This window comes from Carettochelys insculpta, chromosome 6 (genome assembly GCF_033958435.1).
Source record: "Carettochelys insculpta isolate YL-2023 chromosome 6, ASM3395843v1, whole genome shotgun sequence".
In the NCBI taxonomy this organism is placed as follows: Eukaryota; Metazoa; Chordata; order Testudines; family Carettochelyidae; genus Carettochelys; species Carettochelys insculpta.
In genome coordinates, this window is record NC_134142.1 from 50,496,164 (window position 1) to 50,516,672 (window position 20,509).

General features: G+C 39.6%; 1 protein-coding gene across 2 annotated transcripts in view; it reads right to left on the minus strand.

Moving 5' to 3' along the window:
• G2E3 (G2/M-phase specific E3 ubiquitin protein ligase) overlaps window positions 1–20,509 on the minus strand; it is a 38,848-nt gene that overhangs the window by 2,708 nt on the left and 15,631 nt on the right. Inside the window, exons 5-16 of one of the 2 annotated variants that reach the window (XM_074996910.1) lie at window positions 18,578–18,679; window positions 17,516–17,640; window positions 15,372–15,537; window positions 14,821–14,927; window positions 9,201–9,317; window positions 6,522–6,646; window positions 6,276–6,408; window positions 5,858–5,920; window positions 4,866–4,997; window positions 2,518–2,828; window positions 1,618–1,799; window positions 865–1,037 (exon numbers count right to left, since the gene is read on the minus strand). In XM_074996910.1, coding sequence (XP_074853011.1) covers window positions 865–1,037; window positions 1,618–1,799; window positions 2,518–2,828; window positions 4,866–4,997; window positions 5,858–5,920; window positions 6,276–6,408; window positions 6,522–6,646; window positions 9,201–9,317; window positions 14,821–14,927; window positions 15,372–15,537; window positions 17,516–17,640; window positions 18,578–18,679 — 1,736 coding nt within the window. The remainder of the gene's footprint in view (window positions 1–864; window positions 1,038–1,617; window positions 1,800–2,517; window positions 2,829–4,865; window positions 4,998–5,857; window positions 5,921–6,275; window positions 6,409–6,521; window positions 6,647–9,200; window positions 9,318–14,820; window positions 14,928–15,371; window positions 15,538–17,515; window positions 17,641–18,577; window positions 18,680–20,509) is intronic. The other variant, XM_074996911.1, reaches the window with a different exon arrangement.

Sequence of the window (20,509 nt, forward strand, 5' to 3'; positions counted from 1 at the left end):
GTAAGTGGTCTGTAATAATTAAATTCCTGCCTATGAGACATATTTCGCTAATTTACGTTTACAATGTTCATTTAATTTTTTAATCCATGTTACCAACAGTAGCTTAAAATGTTAGGCAATACAAACATTTTGAGAATCCTATTACAATTAGAAAGTTTTTTGCATCTCTTTTGGCCTGCACAATAAAAACCACAATTAAATCTTTCATGTTTCTAAACTGCCTGGGAATGTTTACTCTACTCTACCCTACCCACTCCCCCACCACCCAAAAAGAGGAGACATTTAAATTTGTAGAAAATAATATTTTTAGAAAAAACAATTAATTTGGGGGATTTGTCCTTTTAGGAATAATCTATAGAATTCTTAAATATTGGACCTCCTTGATTTCTTCCATAGTGATATTTCTGGGTTTCTTTGAAAATATTGAATGTTGTTAATAAAATATTATATAAAATATTAAAATAAAATAAAATAAAATGACAGGCAGGTTTGCAGATCTGAATTCTTTACTACATGTTTACAGATTACATGTTTCAAACTTTGGTTTTAACTAAACAATATAATTGTACTAAATCTAAAGTAAATTAAAAGGGAGACTATTCGGCTCTCCAAAACAACTTTAGAAAAAAGTATAGTACAATACAAGGCCTAACTTTTAGAATTCAATGTGCATGATTCGGCTCCCAAAAAGGTACATGCAACTGTGCACAAAATCTAAATACACAATTACTACAGCATCTTCCACACTGTGTAGTACATACCTTATTTCACAACTAGTCATAGCAATTTTAATGAGATTTCTTTCAACGGTTTAGTAAGAAAATGTATAAATTAATATTTTGAAACTTTTACAACCACACAAACCTTTCAAAAGGTGAAAGAACTCGCTTAATTACATTGTATATCAGTATGTCGTTGACCAACATATCCTTGTCAGATAGAGTTGTCATAGGTCTTAAACACCCAGCCACAGTAAGATATTCATAGCAGTTATGTATTGCCGATTGTAAGCTGACCAGAGTTCTTGATGATTTTATCTACAGCAGGAAACAGAATATTTATTAGATACAGTACAAGCTTGATTATCTGCCATCCCCAGGGAATGGGGATTGCCAGATAATCAAATCTTACAGTTATTTGAGCACTGGCCCCTCCTGCTGGTGACTGAGCAGCCAGCCACAGCCGGGGATGCCAGCTCCACCACTACCTGCAAGGGCAGCCACTGGCCAAGGGGCCCCTTAAGCCATGGTGCTGGACAAAAGAAGTTGCTGGTTATCCAAGTACTAGATAACATGGCTTTCACTGTATTTGTTTGCTTTATATATGTTTCATCAATAAATATAACATTTAGAATTCTGGAATCAATAATCTTTCCCTAGTAAATACTTCTATGACTCCAATCATGTTATTTTCTGAGCATCTTTGGCTGAGGCATATGTATTGCCAACAAGGATGCAGATTATGTCAAAAGGACAACAATCATGCATTGAATTTGATCAGTCATATACCATTCCTCAATACTTGGCAGAAGCTTGGCTATTCTAAACTCTAAATCTTATACCTAGCATCTTAAGGCTCCAAAACAAGAGACCACCACAGGTGTGGCATTTTATTTACCATGTTTATTGTCTGTGCTACATCAAAATCTGCAACATCTTCCACTGTTGGTTTCACATTCTCTGGTCCATAAGCAAGACAGTTAAACAGAGTTTTGGAAAAGAAACCAGGAGGTGGACCACCATTAACCAAAGAAACTGCAATCATTCGGCCAGCTTCATAATATAAATTCTCTTTTACAGCTGTAAATAAAGTATATTTGAATTAATAATGAACTATGATCTGCAAAAGTAATTACTACAATATCATATTATTATGAATATAAAAAGCCCCTAGAATGCAGTTTCTTTCAACATCGGGGGAACACCTATCAGGTTGGTCGTATCCCAAAGACTGAGAAAATAACTGACAAAAATTCATAGATATATCCTACGGAAGGAGCAACTTATTTTCTGTCCCACCATTCCATCCTCCCTCAAGTCAAGACCAATCACAGTGGAGCTCACCCCTATATGCCACTAAGTTCAGAGGCATGGAAGTAACACTTCAAGCAGCTGTGGAGGAGTAATAAATACAGTAGAGCAGAGGGGAGGAGATGAGAAGAAAGACAGGAAAGTGAAAGTGATAAGAAAGAGTACTCTTTCTGAAAAAAGAACACCCATTTTCATTTACTCATGTCCAGAGAGCAAGAGTTTCAAGTTTGATTGTAATGTTAGTATCAAGTATTCCAGTGACACCAAATCAGTATTAAAAAACTCAGACAAGTTGTTTACTCTGCAATTCTTACCCCAGATCTTACATTTTAAAAATGGAAAAGGAAAAAGTTAGCATACATCTATTTCCATTTTGTAGGGCCCCCATTCACATATTGTTAACAGAATTAAGAGGATTTTTTTCAGTTGTCTATATTGACAAATTTTTGACAGAACTGTTTTACTATAATTTTTTTGCCTTATTTACCTTGACAATCAAGAGATAAGTTCTTTGAGGAAGAGCCCTCAAATAGTGATGAGTTCTCAAGATGAAGCATTAATAAATTGAAAAACTCATGCTTTGATCCATGAAAACCATATGCTTCTACTCTATCCTTGCAATTTATGAACTTTACTTCCATAGTGTTTGCAGGATTGAAGTTTCGCCCTCTGAATCCTTTTAAGGCACTGCTCCAGATATCGTCTCTGTTGATGTTCAGTCTTGTAGTTTTTGTACTAATCTGTAACTTTAATTCCCTCAATATATTAGAAGCTTCTCTTTTATGTATTCTTAATTGCCTAAAAGACACAAATAAACGTATTTGTGAATGAAACTGGATATATGAATATTAACACTTATAGCATAAGAAACCTTACATCAGCTTTTCTGAATCAGAAAGTCTATCTGACACCCATCTGTGGATACTAAAATTTTAGCAAGTACCAACCACTGACCACAAGCCATTGAGCAGACTCACAACCTACAATAGTTAAAATAAAGCCCACACTTTCAAGTTCAGTGCCACATCCCTTTATCGGTGCTGGTTTTTCTTTATACAGTAGGGTCTCACCATTTGCAAGTGCCACATGTGCAAATTCAATTATTTGCAAGTGGCCTTACTACCCCAGAGCTCCAGGGCTAGGAGCGCCGGCAGCTGATGCGGCTTCCCTGGGACCGGGAGTGCCTAGGGCTGAGGTGACTTCGCCGGGGCAGAAGCACTGGTGGTAGCTGCAGTGCTCCCTGCCTGGGGCCCAGGGGAAGCCAACAGCTGCTGCTTCCCTGGGGCCCCAAGAGGGGAGCACTCGTGCTGCTGCTTTCTGGGGCTCCAAGCTCTCCCCTCAACTGCATTCACGAAAATCAACATTCGCAAGGGTTACAAAAAGTAGGTAACTGTTTTTTTCTCCTTTGAATGGTTGCTTATGTCAATCCATTCTAGACATTCTAGCATTTTAGGTATCAGAGTCAAATGACAAGACAAATGTCAAAGAATTTTAGGAGAAATTTAACATAAAGGTGACCACAGACATAATCAGAGAAGCCTGGAATGATGTTATGCAGCAGTGCTTTAATGGAGTCTGGAAAAATATCTGGGCTGTAGTTGTGAATGATTTACAAGGCTTTGTTGCTGATTAATTTATTAGTGAGATTGAAGAGCTGGATAAAAATATTGGCACTGAGCAGGATGATGAGCGAAATGTGTCTGAGCTGCCAGATTTCCATGTAGAGGAATCCTCCTACTAGGATCTTCTTGAGCTGGATAAGGAACACCATGAAAGAAAATGAAGAGCCCTCCTCCTGAATTCTCACAATGCAAGGCATGACTGATGTGTTCAAACCAAAATGACCCCAATCGTGAAAGAAGTGCTATGGTTGCCAACTGATGAAGGAAGCCAGCGTTTGCTACATAGAGCTTTACAGAGCGGAGCAGCACAAGTTGGGTAAGTTTTTCAGGAAGAAAGATGACACTATCTCAACGCAATCAACTGACCCTGAGCCCTCCACTTCAAGGGGAGAGCCAGCTTATCCAGAACATGCTCCCAGGCCTTCCAACTATAGTCAAGAGATATCACTGCCATCTTTTGATGTGATTGATCTAGATCAAGACTCGGCTTGATTAATGTACTGAATATTTTTCTGTATGTTCATTTCGTACATTTCTTATAATGCAATTGAGTAAGTATGTTCACGATAACATATTTCCATGACCAGCATCTGATGAAGTGAGTCTGTGCTCATGAAAGCTCATGTTCAAAACTTTTCTGTTAGTCTATAAGGTGCCACAGGACCCTTCGTTGCTGTTACAGATCCAGACTAACACGGCTACCCCTCCGATACTTGATAAGATATCTGTTAGTCTATAAGGTGCCATAGTACTTCTTGTTGTTTTTGAAGACACAGACTAACACGGCTACCTCTCTGATATATGTTCACAATGTTTTAGTAATACAATAAAGTATTGTTTTAAAAAATTTATTTCAGTACACTTGGTTTCATAGATATTAGGTCTAAGGAACACAATCCACACCTTTCTCAAGTTGTGCAAATTCAACTTACGCAAGGTTTCCCAGGAATACAATGTACGTGTAATCTGGCGGTCTATTGTATACCATGCAAAAGAGGGGTCCAGACCCACACCACTGGATGCTTTGGAATAGAATACAAAATCTTTTTATTTACTTATTATCATTATTATTATTGCAGTGTGAAACACGTTTCTCTAGAGTCTGGATCTTAACTAGTAATGCGTTGACCAAGAAATGAGGGCCTTCATTAAAAAAAAAATACTGCCCCTGATTTAGAGACCCTTGATCAATACAAAACAAATATTAACTTACATTCTTCTTACTGATAGACTTCTTGGTGAAGAATTGATCAGTGGGGATATGGACATAACCATCTTATTAGATGCAGGGAGGTCTAATAATGCACAAGGAGTCATGCTGTTCTGGCACAACATCTTTGGTGACCTGGAAACGGGAAAGTTATTACAAAATTAATTTTTCATTCTGAAGTTTATGCAAACATTCATTCTTTATCAATTTTTGGACCTCTGTGCTTTATATATTGAGTCCATTCTGGTAACGCTATGATCTAAAGAAGTGAGTCTGTCCCACGAAAGCTCATTACCTAACAAATTATTTTGTTAGTCTTTAAAGTGCTACATGACTGCTTTTTTTGTTTTGATAGAATACAGACTAATACAGCCATCCCTCTGTCACTAATCATTCTTTATCCATTTACTTGAAGTGTGATTTAAAAAAAAACACAATTACAGTAAGCTACTCCTATAATCAATCTGGTTTTATACAGCAATTTTCAATATATAACTGGTTGCCCCAGTGATCAGAAGAAACTGCAGTATATCTTGTTATTCTAAGGGTGCGTTATGGACACTCTGCCCTTTATGTCCTTTCATGGGAGACAACATATCCACAGGTTACACTAGCTTGGGAGGAGGGAAAGGTGGTAGATAATCTGGAAGGGTCCAGGGTGACCTAGACAAATTGGAGGACGGGGTCAAAAGAAATCTGATAAGGTTCAACAAGCACAAGTGGAGAGTCCTGCACCTAGGATGGAAGAATCCCATGCGCTGCTAGAGACTAGGACAGCAGTGTCCAACAGGAATTCAAAGATCGCCACACCTGTGACTGTCGTCTTTCTATATTTTCAACATCCTCCCCGCTGCAATAAATGCCCTCCCTCTCACCAAGAGCCAGGCACTCCCAGCCCCCCACTCACTCTGAATAAATGCACTCCCCCTCCCCCAGAGCCAGGCATCCCTAAAACACCTCCTCCCCGCCATTCTTATTCAATGCTGCTGACTCACCAGAGCTTCGCCATGCGCAGTGATGCACAGAGCTGGTGGACGGCATGCAACTCGCAGAAGGAGCTGCATTTAAAAGACTCCAAGAGTTGAATATTTAAAGCTTATCTTAATATTACTTTTGTAAAGGAATATAATTTAGCACTTAACCACAGGATTACTGACTTAAAAGACTAGTTTTCATGCCAGTCTCTGGCTAGTGAGCTAATACTTAAAGTTTATGTCCAGCTCACAAAACATGTACCTCAAGTGACTACTCAAACACGGATGCCTAGTTCTGCAATTCAGGAAGTATTTGTTGCAGGATGAAATAAATGTGTTATTACAGACTTCATAAAACAAGTATTTTCTTCTACTTCATATCACAACATTTCATGTATTTTTTCAAGCAGTTGCTTCCTCCCCATGCAAAATTACACACCTGAGAAGAAAGTTGTGCCGGGATCCAGGTGACTGTCTGGGGCACTTAGGAGAGGGCTCTTCCAACAGACAACCAGAAACGTCTATTTTTTCTGAGGTAGCCAAGGAGCGTTTTCTCTGGTTTTGATAATCTCCTGTACAATTAAATCCTCATTATTCTTCTGAAAAAATATACTTGTGTCAAGATAACTCAAGACGAATATTAATAAAACAAACTAAATTATGTCCCAGCATGTCATAAGATTACCTGACTTAGCTAAGATACTTCTGCATTCTGTGCATTCCCAGTTTTCCTCCCATGACTGTATCGGGGAACAGGCTAAATGAGTTCCACGGGAACCACAACATTGACAGCGCTTGATTTCCCATTTACTAAAAGAAAAAAAACACACTATATTTAGCATTAACAGTAGAATGACAGAATTTAACACAAAGGAACTCATAAGGTTGGGAGGTTGTCTGTAGGCGAGAACAGGCCTGTCACCTAGGGCCTTCTGGAGTGTGGAATCCTGATTAAGGATAGGTTGTAGGTCTTTAATAATGCGTTGCAGTGGTTTGAGTTGGGGGCTGTAGGTAATGGCCAGTGGTGTTCTGTTCTTGGCTTTTTTGGGCCTATCTTGGAGTACCTAGTTTCTGGGTATTCGTCTGGCCCTGTCAATTTGTTTTTTTATTTCTCCTGGGGGGTAATTCAGGTTTATGAATATTTGGTAAAGATCTTGTAGTTTTTGGTCTCTGTCAGTAGGATCAGAGCAAATGCAATTGTACCTAAGGGCTTGACTGTAAACAATGGATCTAGTTATGTGTGCAAGATGGAAGTTAGACATGTGTAGGTAAGTATAGCGATCAGTGGGTATCTTTGATTTGTACTGTAGCGTCCAGGAAATGTATCTCTTGCATGTTGTAATCGAGGCATAAGTTGATGGTGGGGTGTAGATTGTTAAGTCTCTGTGAAATTCTTCTAGAGTCTCTATACCATGGGTCCAAATCATAAAGATGTCATCAATGTATCTTAAGCAGAGGAGGGGTAATAGAGGGCGAGAGCTGAGGAATCATTATTCCAGGTCAGCCATAAATATACTAGCATATTGTGGGGCCATGCGGGTGCCCACAGCAGTTCCACTAATCTGGAGGTATAAATTATCCCCAAATCAGAAATAATTGTGGGTGAGAACAAAGCTACAGAGGTCAGACATCAGATTGGCTGTGGTGACATCAGGGATGGTATTCCTGATCACTTGTAATCCGTCTTCATGTGGAATACAGGGGCTCTTTTGCATACTTGGCTTAACCTAATTCTTGACTCCCCCCGCCCTTTCTGCCCCTCTATTCTCTGATTTGCTCACCTTGATAATTTTTTTTCTGATTTGTCAACCTTGATTACTATTTTTGGTTTTCTGTGCCTTAAATATTGAGTCTGTTCTGGTATGGCTATGGTCTGAAGAAGTGGGTCTGTCCCACGAAAGCTCACCTAATAAATTATTTTGTTAGTCTTTAAAGTGCTACTTTACTGCTTTTTTGTTTTGATAGTATAAAGACTAGCACGGCTGACTCTCTGTATGATTTCAATGCGAGAATGTCTGAGCAATTTAATAGGGAAGAGATTTGAGGGAATGGGGGTGGGCAGGGTGTAAATTAAATGAAAATCAAGGATTATAAGTGGAATGCAGGGCAATAGTTACAAAGTGTTTGTAACTTAGCTTTCATATGTTTAAGAAATGCTGAATACTTATTGTGGGTTTTTTTCTGTACTGCAGTTTGAATAACTTTCCAAAACAATTTAAATTAGTATGATTATATATTGCATTACTTGTGAAAATAATGCAATAATTCCCCCCCACCCCACCGGGAGTAAGACATGCCAAGAAGGATGAAAAAAATGAAGAACTTGACATTTGAGTTGGAATAGGTCACTAAAGATCTTATTGTGAATGGTTTCAGCAGACTGGAGACTTTGAAGCTTCTTTTGGAAATTGCAGGAGGATTCATAGCAGCCATTATAGATAGCTAGTCAATGAGTTTTGAGGTGAAGGGAAGGAGATGAGACCAAGAGTATGGTTTTGGGAAAGCCCACAATAAACTTATTACGTGAGAGGAAGCAGTCAAAGGAAAGTAAGAAGCTTAAGTTCCCCCTATTTAATAAAATCTGAACAGCTGGCTGTTGCTCATATTTTTTCTGATCAGGCAGATGGAGCAACTGTAATTAGTCAATTCTGAGACATACCAGTACTTTAGCCAGCTACTTTCAAAGATATTTTAGCAGCTGAGCATTAAGATACAATAATCTGTCTTACTTTGCTGCCTTGGACTTTTAAAGCACACTGATGACACAAAGGACTCCTGCTGTTTTGCGCTGGAGAAGGGATAGAATATGGAAGATATATCCTGCTCTCTGACTCTCTTGGCTTTTGTACCGTGGGTACCCTAAGTCTTCCTGATCATTTACTTTTTGAAAAGAAGATGCATGTTGTAAAGTATTGATCTGATAAGTATGGCCAGCTTATGATAAGTGATTTGAAAATGTGTTCATCATCATCATCATCAACCATCAGCTCAGTGCCCGTTGGTGTCTGATGTCTCCCTCACTATTTCCCTCCATCTTTCCCTGTCCATTGAAGAGTGGCTTAGGTTCTGTAGACTAGCTTTGCACCAATCTACTACATTGGTAGATTCTCTGCAAGCTCTGCCTCTCCTATTCAAACCATCCATTATGCCAAATACCAGGGTCTTGATTTTTTGTTTGTTGTTCATTCTGCAGATGTGTCCAAATAGCTGTAACTTCCGTTGTATAACCTTGAAAATGTGTTAGTTTTCATTACTTATTTTAAAAAGATATTTCAACATTGTGTCACAAATTCCCATAAAATACCATACTCACATTATGTTCAATATATATTTGTCTGCAAAACCTGTGTGTGTATATTCATACCTATCAGGTTTACTGTAGTCTCTCCCATTCTTGCACAGACATGTTCTGGCATCACAATGTTGGTAAGGTTGCAGAAGATCTTGATAAGCATTCTCCTCAAGTTCCCAGGATGCATCTCTGTAAATATCACAAACATGGATAAAAAACATTTTAGTACTACAATTTAAGTTTATGTATTTAAATAATTACTTTTTTTTTTGGCACACAGAAAAACTGAAGCTCCAAATCATGTAAATATGTTTGAAAGTAATGACATAATTTGACATAATGCAACCACTGAGCAGTGTTAGTAAGAATAATATGACAGGAGAGAAAGATTATTGATCAAAAAAGTCCTATTTTATTCAAAATGGACCTCTAAACTGAATCAGTGTTTTATATAATTTGACAACTTTAAGGAAAAATATCTGTATATTTTCTTCACAAATTATTCCAATATTTTATCAACTTTAATGTTTGAACATTTTGGTCCCAACGTCTACATTTTCCTTTCTGAGTTCATGTGAAAGGAATTCAGATACTATAGTGACAAGCAACAGTACAAAAATCCTAAAGTAACCAACAAGCACTACAATTTTTTCCCAATTCTGGAAGTAGAACTGGAAATTTTTGTAGTAGTATTCTTAACGGTTGAGTTAAGGGAGGAAAAAAAAGCAGATGAAGAAAAGTGAAATCCTCAGCAGATTCTACAGGGAAAAACCAAAGACATCTAAGCCCTGACTACAGCAGAACTTTGGAGTTATGAATGCTTCAGAAATAGTAGTAGATCATAATTCAGGAATGTATGTAACTCTGAACAAAACATCATAATTTGTCTTTCAAGAGTTTACAGCTGAATGTTGACTTAATATAGCCTTGAAATTTTACTATGCAGAAGAAAATTCTTTTAATCATCTTAATTTAAATTAAACAATACAGAAGCAGTTTTCTTACCTTGTCAAACCTATATATTTTTTTAAAAGTTCTCCTCCCTGTTTTTATTGTAACATAGGCTTTGTCTACACTATGAGATAAATTCAAATTTAAGTCAGTTAGCTCGATTGTACCAAATGACTGTCTTCACAGTAAATAACATTAGCTTGACTTAGGGAGCACTAATATCGATATCATAACATCACTGAAACCGGATGGGTGTAGCATTAAGTTTAAATAAAGGCCAGTGTGGAAGTGCCATGCCTTAAAATCAAATTTATTAGCCTTCAGAAGCATCCCATATGTATCCCACAAAGCTACATGGTTACCCGCCATGTATGGCTGCTTCCATCTCTGTTGTTCTCCAGGTGCATAAGAAGTAGGTCACAGAAAGCCCACAAATTTGAATTAATCACCAGCAACCCGTGGAAATGTAAGATGCTCCCAGAAGCTAGAATTTCTTTTACCCATCGCATCACACCGCATCAGTAGCCATCAGATCAGTAGCCATCTTTTGCAATCATGAGCAGTCAGGGTAGTGATCTGCCTAGTAGTTCTCAGGCTCGCAAGAGAGCTCCAACATGGAGCCATCATGAGATTCTGGATCTTATTGCAGTTTGGGGAGAGGAGTCAGTGGTGAGCAGAATTCAGGCGTTCAAGAGAAACACGAGCCTATATGATAAGATAAGATGTCACAGTTGATGACTACCAAAGGTTACTCCCAGGACTCTATGCAATGCGAGGTGAAGGTGAAAGAACACTCACAGGCGTACCACGAAGTCCAGGAAGCCAACTGGCAGTCCAGGTCCTCTCCAAAGACTTGCCACTGTTATGAATAGCTGCACATGCTTCTTGTGGGGAAGGTGGGAAACCCAACCATGTTGCCCAGTCTTCACTTCGACATTTGTGAAGGCCCTGGTCTGGAGTTCAGGTGAGCCAGGAGGAGCTGGGAGGGCGAGGAGGAAGAGGCCAATGGAGAGGATTGTGGCAAGCACCAGGGGACTGAGGAAGCTGTTTCAGACAGTCCAGAGCTCTTCACCATAGACCTGGAAGTGGTCCCCTCTATGCTAGTCCCTGAGCCCCCAGAGCCCAGCTGTTCTGGTGAGTATTTTCTTCTGAATGCTAGGCAGGCTGCAGATGGGTATAGGGGTGTAGGTATGGGTATGCGTATAGGTCTTCTATGGAACTGCGACTCTCAGAACAGCATGTTAATATTTCTGGGGATGGAGCACTTCTCCTTTTTGGAAATCTCCTGAAATGCCTCATCCAAGCACTCTTGTATATTTTGCACCAGGATTTTGGGGTGGCCTGACTTAGTGTAGCTTCCACAGTAGCACACCTTGCCATACCAGGCAACCAGATAGCGATGTGGTATGATGGCGCCACACTACATTTTTGCAAATTTTCCAAGGTCTGGATAAATGATGGCTGTGCAATGCATACTTGGGATGCCATCTGTAAGAAGCCTTAAGCAGTCTTGCAAAAAAGAACGTTTCACTGATAGTAGAGACAGAGACCCATTCATTCCATGGGTAAGTGCTTTATGTGAACTGTACCTAAATTTTGACCCTCACTTTTCAGCAGGCATCCCCAGCGTGGGAGACAAGGCCCAGAAGTGCAATAGGTCCAAGCAGGATCTTGCCCTGAATCACATAGAGCAGGTTCAAACCGAAACCATTGAAAGAAAAAGGGACACTGCACAGTGGTGGCAGAATATGCTTGAGTTCCAGAGACAGCAATCGGCACACCTGAGGGAGGACGCAGGAAAGCTAATAACAGCAGTGAGCAACCAAAGGGAGGTCCTGTACTCCTTGCTGGAGCTGCACAGGGACTCCCAATGCAGCCCTGCAGGCTCCGCACATTCTGCTCAGACTCCCCTGAATACAGGTCACCCGCCCTCCTGTCGTTGCGGCCCCTGAACACGAGGGAGGAAGGACATGGACAGCCTGCCACTCTAGCCCTAATAGCTACCACAAAAAGACTGTTCCACTACTCTTGAAAATGCGTATTTTCCCTATCTCTTAACCCTCCCTCTCCCACCCTCCCAAGTAAACTATTCTTTGTATGACAACCTTGGTGTGACTTTTTTGGTATTCATGTCTGGTGGGTTGCACAAATCATTGCAGGGGACCTGCAGGAAATCACTGCAGGGTCCGCAGAGGACTCACGGCAGAGAGACCCGGGCAGGGGTGAACAGGGCTGATAGCACAGCTGCCTGGTGTTATGCCAAGGTCTGTGAGGATTCATTGCAGAGGGACCTGGGCGCAGGTGGAGGGGGCTAATAACACAGCTGCCCAATGCTATGCCAAGATCTGTAGAGGACTCATGGCACAGGGACCCAGGCGGGAGTCAATGGGGCCAGGGCCAATAGCACAGCTGTCTGCCGCTATAACAAGGTCCACAGAGGACTCATGGTACAGGGCCCCAGGTGGAGTAGAGGGGGCCGACAGCACATCTGCCTGGCACAATTTTGGAAAATAACCCTCTCTTCACCTCCATTCTTCTTCCTGCAACTTAACCCCCCTTCCACCAAGTAACAGCATTCTTTCTGTGAAAGCCACGGTCTGATTTATTGGTTCACATTTGGTGGGGAGCACAAATCATTTTGGGGAATGATGGGTGGTATTAAAACAGAGAAGTACAGTGCTATCATGTATCTGGCAGATCATTCATGAAGCTAAGTTTCAAAGCCTCCCTGACTGCTGAAGTCTCAGAATGGTCATTGGAGAATGGCCTTGTAGGCAGCTGCGAATAAGCCCTGCTCATGGCCTCAGCTTCAAAATTTAAGATGTTCATAAAAGTCTCCCTCCTGGATTCACAAGCGTTACGCAAAATACAGTGTGTTGTAATCATAGCGGGGACATTAGTTTCTCAAAGGTACAATGGGGTCAACAGGCACTTGAACCTTGCATTTAAATGGCCAAAGGAGCATTTCACCACCATTCTGCACTTGCAGAGTGTGCCACTGAAGTTATCCTGGCTGGGGTCCAGGGCTCTTGCATACGTTTCACGAGGCCAGGAAGCACAGGGTAAGCTGGGTCAACCCAATATTACGACAGGCAATTCCACATGACCAATATTCATTTTCCAGTCTGGGAAAAAAGTCCCATCCAGGAGCTTTCTGTACAGCCCAGAATTTCTGAAGATGTGCACGTTGTAAACGTTTCCCAACCATCCCACATTGATATCGGTGGAACGACATTTGCGATCTACCAATGTCTGCAACAACATGGAGAAGTATCCCTTTCTGTTTATATATTCAGAGGCCAGGTGGGCCGGTGCCATGGTGGTGATGCTGACAGAGTGCCCTGGCTTCTTGCACCACTGTGACCCCCACAGTAGATCTGCCCACTCCCAATTGATTTGCCACTGACCGGTAACTGTCAGGTGTTGCAAACTTCCACGGACCGATTGCCACTCTCTTTGGAACTGTTAAAGCTAGCCTTGTTCTTGTGTTGCTGCACCTCAGTGTGGGAGCCAGCACATCACAAAGTTCCATAAAAGAGGACTTACACATGCAAAAGTTCTGCACCCACTTCTGGTCATCTCAAGATCCCAAAAGGATGTGGTCCCACCACTCTGTGCTGATCTCACGAGTCCAAAACTACCACTCCACTGTCAGCAATGTATCCAGGGCAGCCAGCATCTTGCAGTTGAGCAATTTCCTGTCTCAAAATCTTCATTATCCTCAACCATCATCTCCCTTTGCACGTTGAAAGAAAAAGTGCATGACAGTCCGTGAAGTCGCCATAACCGTGTGTGCAATGACTTGAAGCATTTGAGGATCCATGCATGCACTAGTGCAGTGCCAGTGAAAATAGTGCCATCTTCCATTCATTTTCACATGGTTAGTGGGTGCTTTTAATTCTGGGACAGTGCTTTGCATTCTGGGATAGTGACGTCAAATACCCACAAGCAACCAGTTTTTTGTTTTTTGTTTTTTTTAAACACACACCCACACGCACCCAACCCCACTACCTACCTCGTTGGTACAAAAACCTCAGAAAGCAACAGAGCTAAAGCACTGTGGGATAGCTACCCACAATGCACTGCTCATGAATTCAAACTTGGATTAGGCAATGGGGACGTGGTAACTCAACACAGAGGAACGAACAGTGGGTTGAAATTCCAGAAGGTTTGAGGACACGAATTTGAATTCATGAGAACAAGATTAAAAACCTGAATTTATTAAAAATCAAATTTATCTCATAGTGTACATGTAGCCTTAATGTACTATATTTACTTTTTTTTTTCTTATCTCTGCTGCTATCTGCTATGAACTGGAAGTATGCAATGCGATGTGTGATTGACTGATCAGTCTGCAACTCTAGTGTGCACCACTCTGAAGTTCTACTGTCTAAAGGAGATGATAGCATAGGCCGGCCACACCACGAAAGTGAAGAAAATACAGAGTGGAGTGGATGGGAGAGCAGTTGCTGGGCAGAGCAAGTACTTTCCCATATTAAATTGAACTGCCCGTATTTTAAAAATATTTTGACCGCTTAAATAGGTTTCTAATTACATTTAATATACATAAATGCAATCCGGTAATAATATATCTCTATCTTGCACAACATTTGCAGCTCTTCAATTTGTACTCTGCAGATCTGAAGAGTTATCAGAAAAGACACAAATTGCAACTAAAACAAGAATAAACTGCTCTCATTGCCAGTAGAAACACAAGAAATCCTAATGACAAGTTACTTACTTTTCTGGAATGTGTATTCCCATTCTCAACATTTCATTCTGAAATTTGTCTTTATTATTGCACACCGTGCACCTAAAGAAAAATATCCCAGCACTCAGAGCTTGATACTGCATCAGAAAAGAGAAAAGAAAATTAACTGAACTATTGACATTTACTCTGTTTCCATCCTTTTGGAAGATAAGATAATGGTACACACTGAAGGTTAGGCATTACATTCATAGCTGCTGTTCCGATATCAACTTCTTCAGTGCAAGAATCATCTTAGTTGTGTCCCACCCTGAAGGTAGTGTTGGCCTATTCTCTCTTTTCACAAGAAAAAATGGCAGATTCAGAGGCTGGACTTGTAAGACCACCTCCAGGAGGAAAGCACAAGCTCTCTTTTCAATGACCTGCCCACCAATTCACTCTAGATCTGGAGAAAAGACTCCTACATCCGTGTCTAGCAATTGAGATGAATGAACAGAAGTAACTAAGGACGCTTGACTCTTATGATATATGGGCTTTTTTCTATCTATAAAACGTGAGCATCACAGAATAAAAGGTTGTTTTACCTGCAAGCAGTCTCTATGAAACCAAGCATTTTTACAGCAAGGACTTTTCAGTACATTGTACAATGAAAGATGTTCAACAAAATCCAGGCATATTGTACATTGTGAAGAGCCTCTAGATTCAACAGATGGAAGTTTCTGAACTGGCCGATGCTCCCAACAGTATGACCTTAAATAGAAAATTAAAGCTCTGCTTAATGACATTAACCTTAAAAACAATCTAACTACTGTAATCCCTTGATTTACACGGAGGCTGTGTCCTGGGCAACCTCCACATAAGTCAAATTTTGCATAAATGCAGGGGGAAAGGAATTGGGGAAATCCCCAGAATTCCTCTGGCTGGAGGAAGCTGGGGAGCAGCAGCACTCTGCTGCCATTCCAGCCGCCCACTTCCACTGACTGGGAAAAGTGGCACAGCTGCCAACTCCAGCTGCCAGCTTGACCCAGCTGGGAGAAGTAAGGGGGAGCAGCCACACAGCCCCTGGCTTCTCCCAGCTGTGTACCCACTGGGCTGTTCCAGCTAGAGGCTGGGGGGGCGCAGTTTTGATCTGCACTTAACTTGCACTAATGCGAGGTAAGCGCAAATCAAAAATCACACTCCTCAAGGGTTTACTGTATTGTTAATACAAAAAAGTAACATTGTATCCTGCATCATAATAAGTGCAGAATTCACTAAATGTTCGTTTTTCACACGTTAAGTTTAGAAATAAATTGCTTTAAAACAGTGTTTCCCAAGGTATGGTCTGCGGTCCAGTACCAATCCTTGGGTGGGGGCGAGTGAGAAAAAAAACAGTCCTTAGAAAATATACAAATGTTTTATTATTATTATTATTAATAATAAATTTGTATATTTTATAATAATAATAATAATAATAATAATAATGTGAACATTTATTCATATTTCATTTTTTGTGTGTGTGTGTTTATATTTTTGGGCTGCAAAAAAAATGTACTGAAAAAAACCAGGGTCCCAGCTATATAAAGTTCGGGAAACCCCGCTTTAGAACACGTTAAAAACCTTAAATACAATATTAAAAAAAACATTAACAAATTGATACAAAAGAGCAAGAAAACAGATTCTCTGATTCCTGATCAGTTGTTCAAAACAGAGTACTTACTAAAAACACCAAAGGTTTCGTATTGTTCTAGAAAGCATTTCTGATCCTTAAAACAGTACTGCCTAACCAAAATAACAATACATTACTTTGTTGTTCTTATATTTTAATTTTTAAAATTTCTTAATAATTCCACAAAGACCACAAAACAGACAGACAAAAAACCTAAGATTTAAATTGAGAGCTTAAGCAAGCATGCATTAGACTGAGAAAATATCAAAAATTTAAAATGAGTCTCTACTGTTAAAATAACCTTTGGGTTTATAATTATTTCATCTCATTGGCTCCATATAAAATGCGTTCAGTTTACAAGTTAAATGATCCCAGTGACCAGCAAACTCATCCTGAGGTATGAAGAATCTATTGTGTTCTTGTTTATGCTCACATGCTATTAGCAAGAATCAGATATTATGGAACAGTAATTCTAGTGCAACAAAAGGGTGGATATGATTTTGTTTGTGATGATGCATTAAAGGATAATTCGGCTTGACTTTCAGATCCCAGGCAAAGTTTGAAAGACTGGCAGTTAGAAAATCTGCATTTTTCACTTGCAGATTGAACAGATTTGATCTGGAGTCAGACAACCAAAATGGAACCATTATAATTACTTTTCAGAGTTTAAAACTGATACTTAAGTTGAAGTCCAACATCACAATTTTATGTAGAACATTAAAATGTGTGCTAACATTAAGAGTTATTTAGTTGCACCCTAAAAGTATTGAAAAACTATTTCACAAATATCAAATGTATGCTGTAATACTGGGATGGCTATTAGATGATCCATTCCCTGCTTCTTGGTTCAATCAGCAGCATTTCATCCCTCTTCTGGCCCAAACACAAACTGAGAAAAATACAAATAGAAGACACTACTCCTCAAAATGCAATCCTCTGAACTGTAAAATACATAACTAGGAGGCCACTGATAGTACCCACATCCCGTTTTTGAAGGAAAAACAGAAGCAAGTATATTTCAAAAAGGATCACCTCCCATTCAGTAAAAAGTATAATTATACCTGACAATAAAGCACTTACCGAAAGTTTTCCATGAATTGGAAAATGCATTCCCTTTGAACACCACAAGGGAAATGATAACTTCGTTTGCATTTTGGTGCTACACATCCAATGGAAGCACCCTTTTTCTTACAGATATTACATTTCTAAGAAAAAGTTTTAGAAATGAAAGCCTATTAAAACTCAAGTCCAACTAAAATAGCATGAATTGTAACATTAACAAAACAAATCCGACATATGGAGTATAGAAAAGGAAATTATAGCATATTAAACTGTTCCAGAAGATATTTTAACTAGAACTGTCTTATTAATTTACTTCTGTTTTATTCACTTTTGAAAGACTTAAAGAAACTCTGACAAATAAATTGGCATTCAGTATTTTAATCATAGTATCCAAGGTTGGTGTTCAAGTGAAGCCATTTTTAATATGTTAATTCTATCAATAAAATTGTATAAACAGTTTGGGGTTCCATAGATGCCATGCAGGCAATTTGCATATTTTAGAAAACCTGTTCTCATAACTAGTTCATGCTCAGCTATTCAGGTTAGACTTATCAAAAACATAATATTATGTGTCACCCTCAGAGTGTGTCTACGCACTCAATTTGTTTTTATCAGTCTTTTGACTTTTTCCCAAAGACACTCTGATCAATTTGATACCCAGTCTGCTGGAGAGGTGAGAATAAAATTTTCCTCATTGGGTCTCAAATCACTGTTGCTAGCTTCTTCTGTAACAAATATCAGCTAAGTTTCACTGTCAATATTTATAATATCTGTAGCTATATCTATATATTTTACACACACAGAGAGACACAAATTGCCAATATATACATTCATTTAAAAGTAAGAACTCAGACACCTCAAAGTAGGATATAATGGCCCTTAAAATGACTAAAATATGACACAGTACAATAAGAACTAATGAAAAATACAAATGTTCAATATTTTCTAGTTGTAAAGAAAAATTACGCTTTCATTTAGGAAAAAAATTGTTACAAAAGTCAGGTCTGTTGTAGGGTTTAAAAAGTGCAAAATGATTAAAAAGAATGATTAATAGTGATAATACTAGATTCTGATTCTTACCAGTTTTGCAGCTCTGTTTACTTCTTTCATAATGTCTTTTATTAAGAACCCATAAACTCCTTCATCTTCTTCACCTCTCTGCCAAATTCCACTTGACATCAACTATAAATTCAGATAAAATTAGTATGAAATTCCAAGACACTGAACTATTTAAAATCAACTTTAATTTGTAGGACTGGATTATAAGCATCTGTTGGTTTCAACAGAGAAAACATCAGTAGATTGATTTATCAAAACTTTTAAGACAGTGATACTCTTTCATTTCTGAGGCACAGTAGTCTTTCCCAATAACTGCTTCTAAGGAATTGCAGGAATCTATATGCGTAGTTGTTAGGAGCAAGCAACGTATTCTGGGGTTCAGTAGATTGTGGCTGAGGTCCATGCAGATCAACACTAATTTAGAAAAGTTTTCAAATGAATGCATGTGCCAAGAATGAAAAAAGGAGTCTTATCCTAGTCACTTAAAATCATCATCAATGACTAGTTAACGTCCATCTAGACAAGAACAGCACTTTCACACATGAAACTCACCAACTTAGCAAGGGGTGTTTTAAAACTAGGTTCAAAGAGCACAGACGACTAAAACCAACAGGTAGGTATATTAAAAAGGTGACCATAACAGAGGGCTACATACAGGGGTGAAAGGGAAGGGAAAGGAAGGGAAAATTACAATAGGATCATGGAAACAACAATTTGCTCAAAATCTGAGATATCTGTACACAAATACGAGAAGGATGGAACAGGAAATACTGAAAATACTAGCCACAGACTAGATAGGCTATATCTCATGACTGGTAATATTGGTATGGAGCAAGGGCAGGGAAAATGCAGCCCCTAGGCTGGATCTGGCCCACCACCACTCTTACGTGGCTCCCCGGCTTTCGTGGCTTGCACTCCGGTCAAAGCATCCAACTACTGGGGCCATGTGCTCTGCATTTTGCAAGCCCCGATGGAGTGGGGTAAGGAAGAGGGAGCTTTGCATTCTGCCCCTGTCTGTAGTGCAAACAGACACAGAGGCTTGCAGAATGCAGACTTGGCACCCCTGCCCAGATCCTGAATGAGGTCTCTCTAGAACAAACAGAAATATTCAAAACCACAAAATCTGGTAGTAATGGGGGAATTTACTTATCCAGACAGCTCTGGGAAGAATATTACTAACACTCAAAATGTCCAATAAGTTCTTGGACTTTTCATTACCAGAGGGTCACTGTTATTATTGGTACTGTGAAAGCCATTTGCATAGGTGCTGCTTCAGTGGAGAAGGCTTTCACTGCTGAGGTCATTCTGTATGCCAGTGAGTGTCCAACAGGCACTACAGTCTTATTGGTGATGATGTGCTTGGTACCACAAGTCTAAGTAGTCCAGTAAGTATCATCTTTGAGGATCTGGGTTCTTCCTTACCACTATCACCTTGCATGTTGAATAGTAACAGAGAGGTAACTGTGTTAATCTGTATTCTGATAAAACAAACCAGTAGTCATGAAACACATTAAAAGACTAACAAAATAATTTATTAGGTGATGAGCTTTGGTGGGGCAGACCCACTTCTTCAGATTTGAAGATATAATATTTCCAGTAAAGAACTAATGGTTTTATAATACAGAGATCCAAAAAATTGAAATAAAAACTGACAAAATCAGATACATAGAACTGAAGGGGAAGGGCAGGGGTGCGAAATACTAAGTGTCCTGCCCGAGACCATTACAAACACCAAAGGCAGGTAGACTGTCTTTGTAATGCGTGAGGTAATTGCTATCTGCCCCACAAAAGTTCATCACCTAATAAATTATTTTGTTAGTCTTTAAAGTGCTGCATGACTGTTGGTTTGCACTATCACCTGACAGTAATGTTTTGTCCAGTTCTGCCTTATTGAGGTACTCAGACTTGCCAGTGGTGAGGATACCGGATGATCCAGGAGTCTCACAGGTGCTC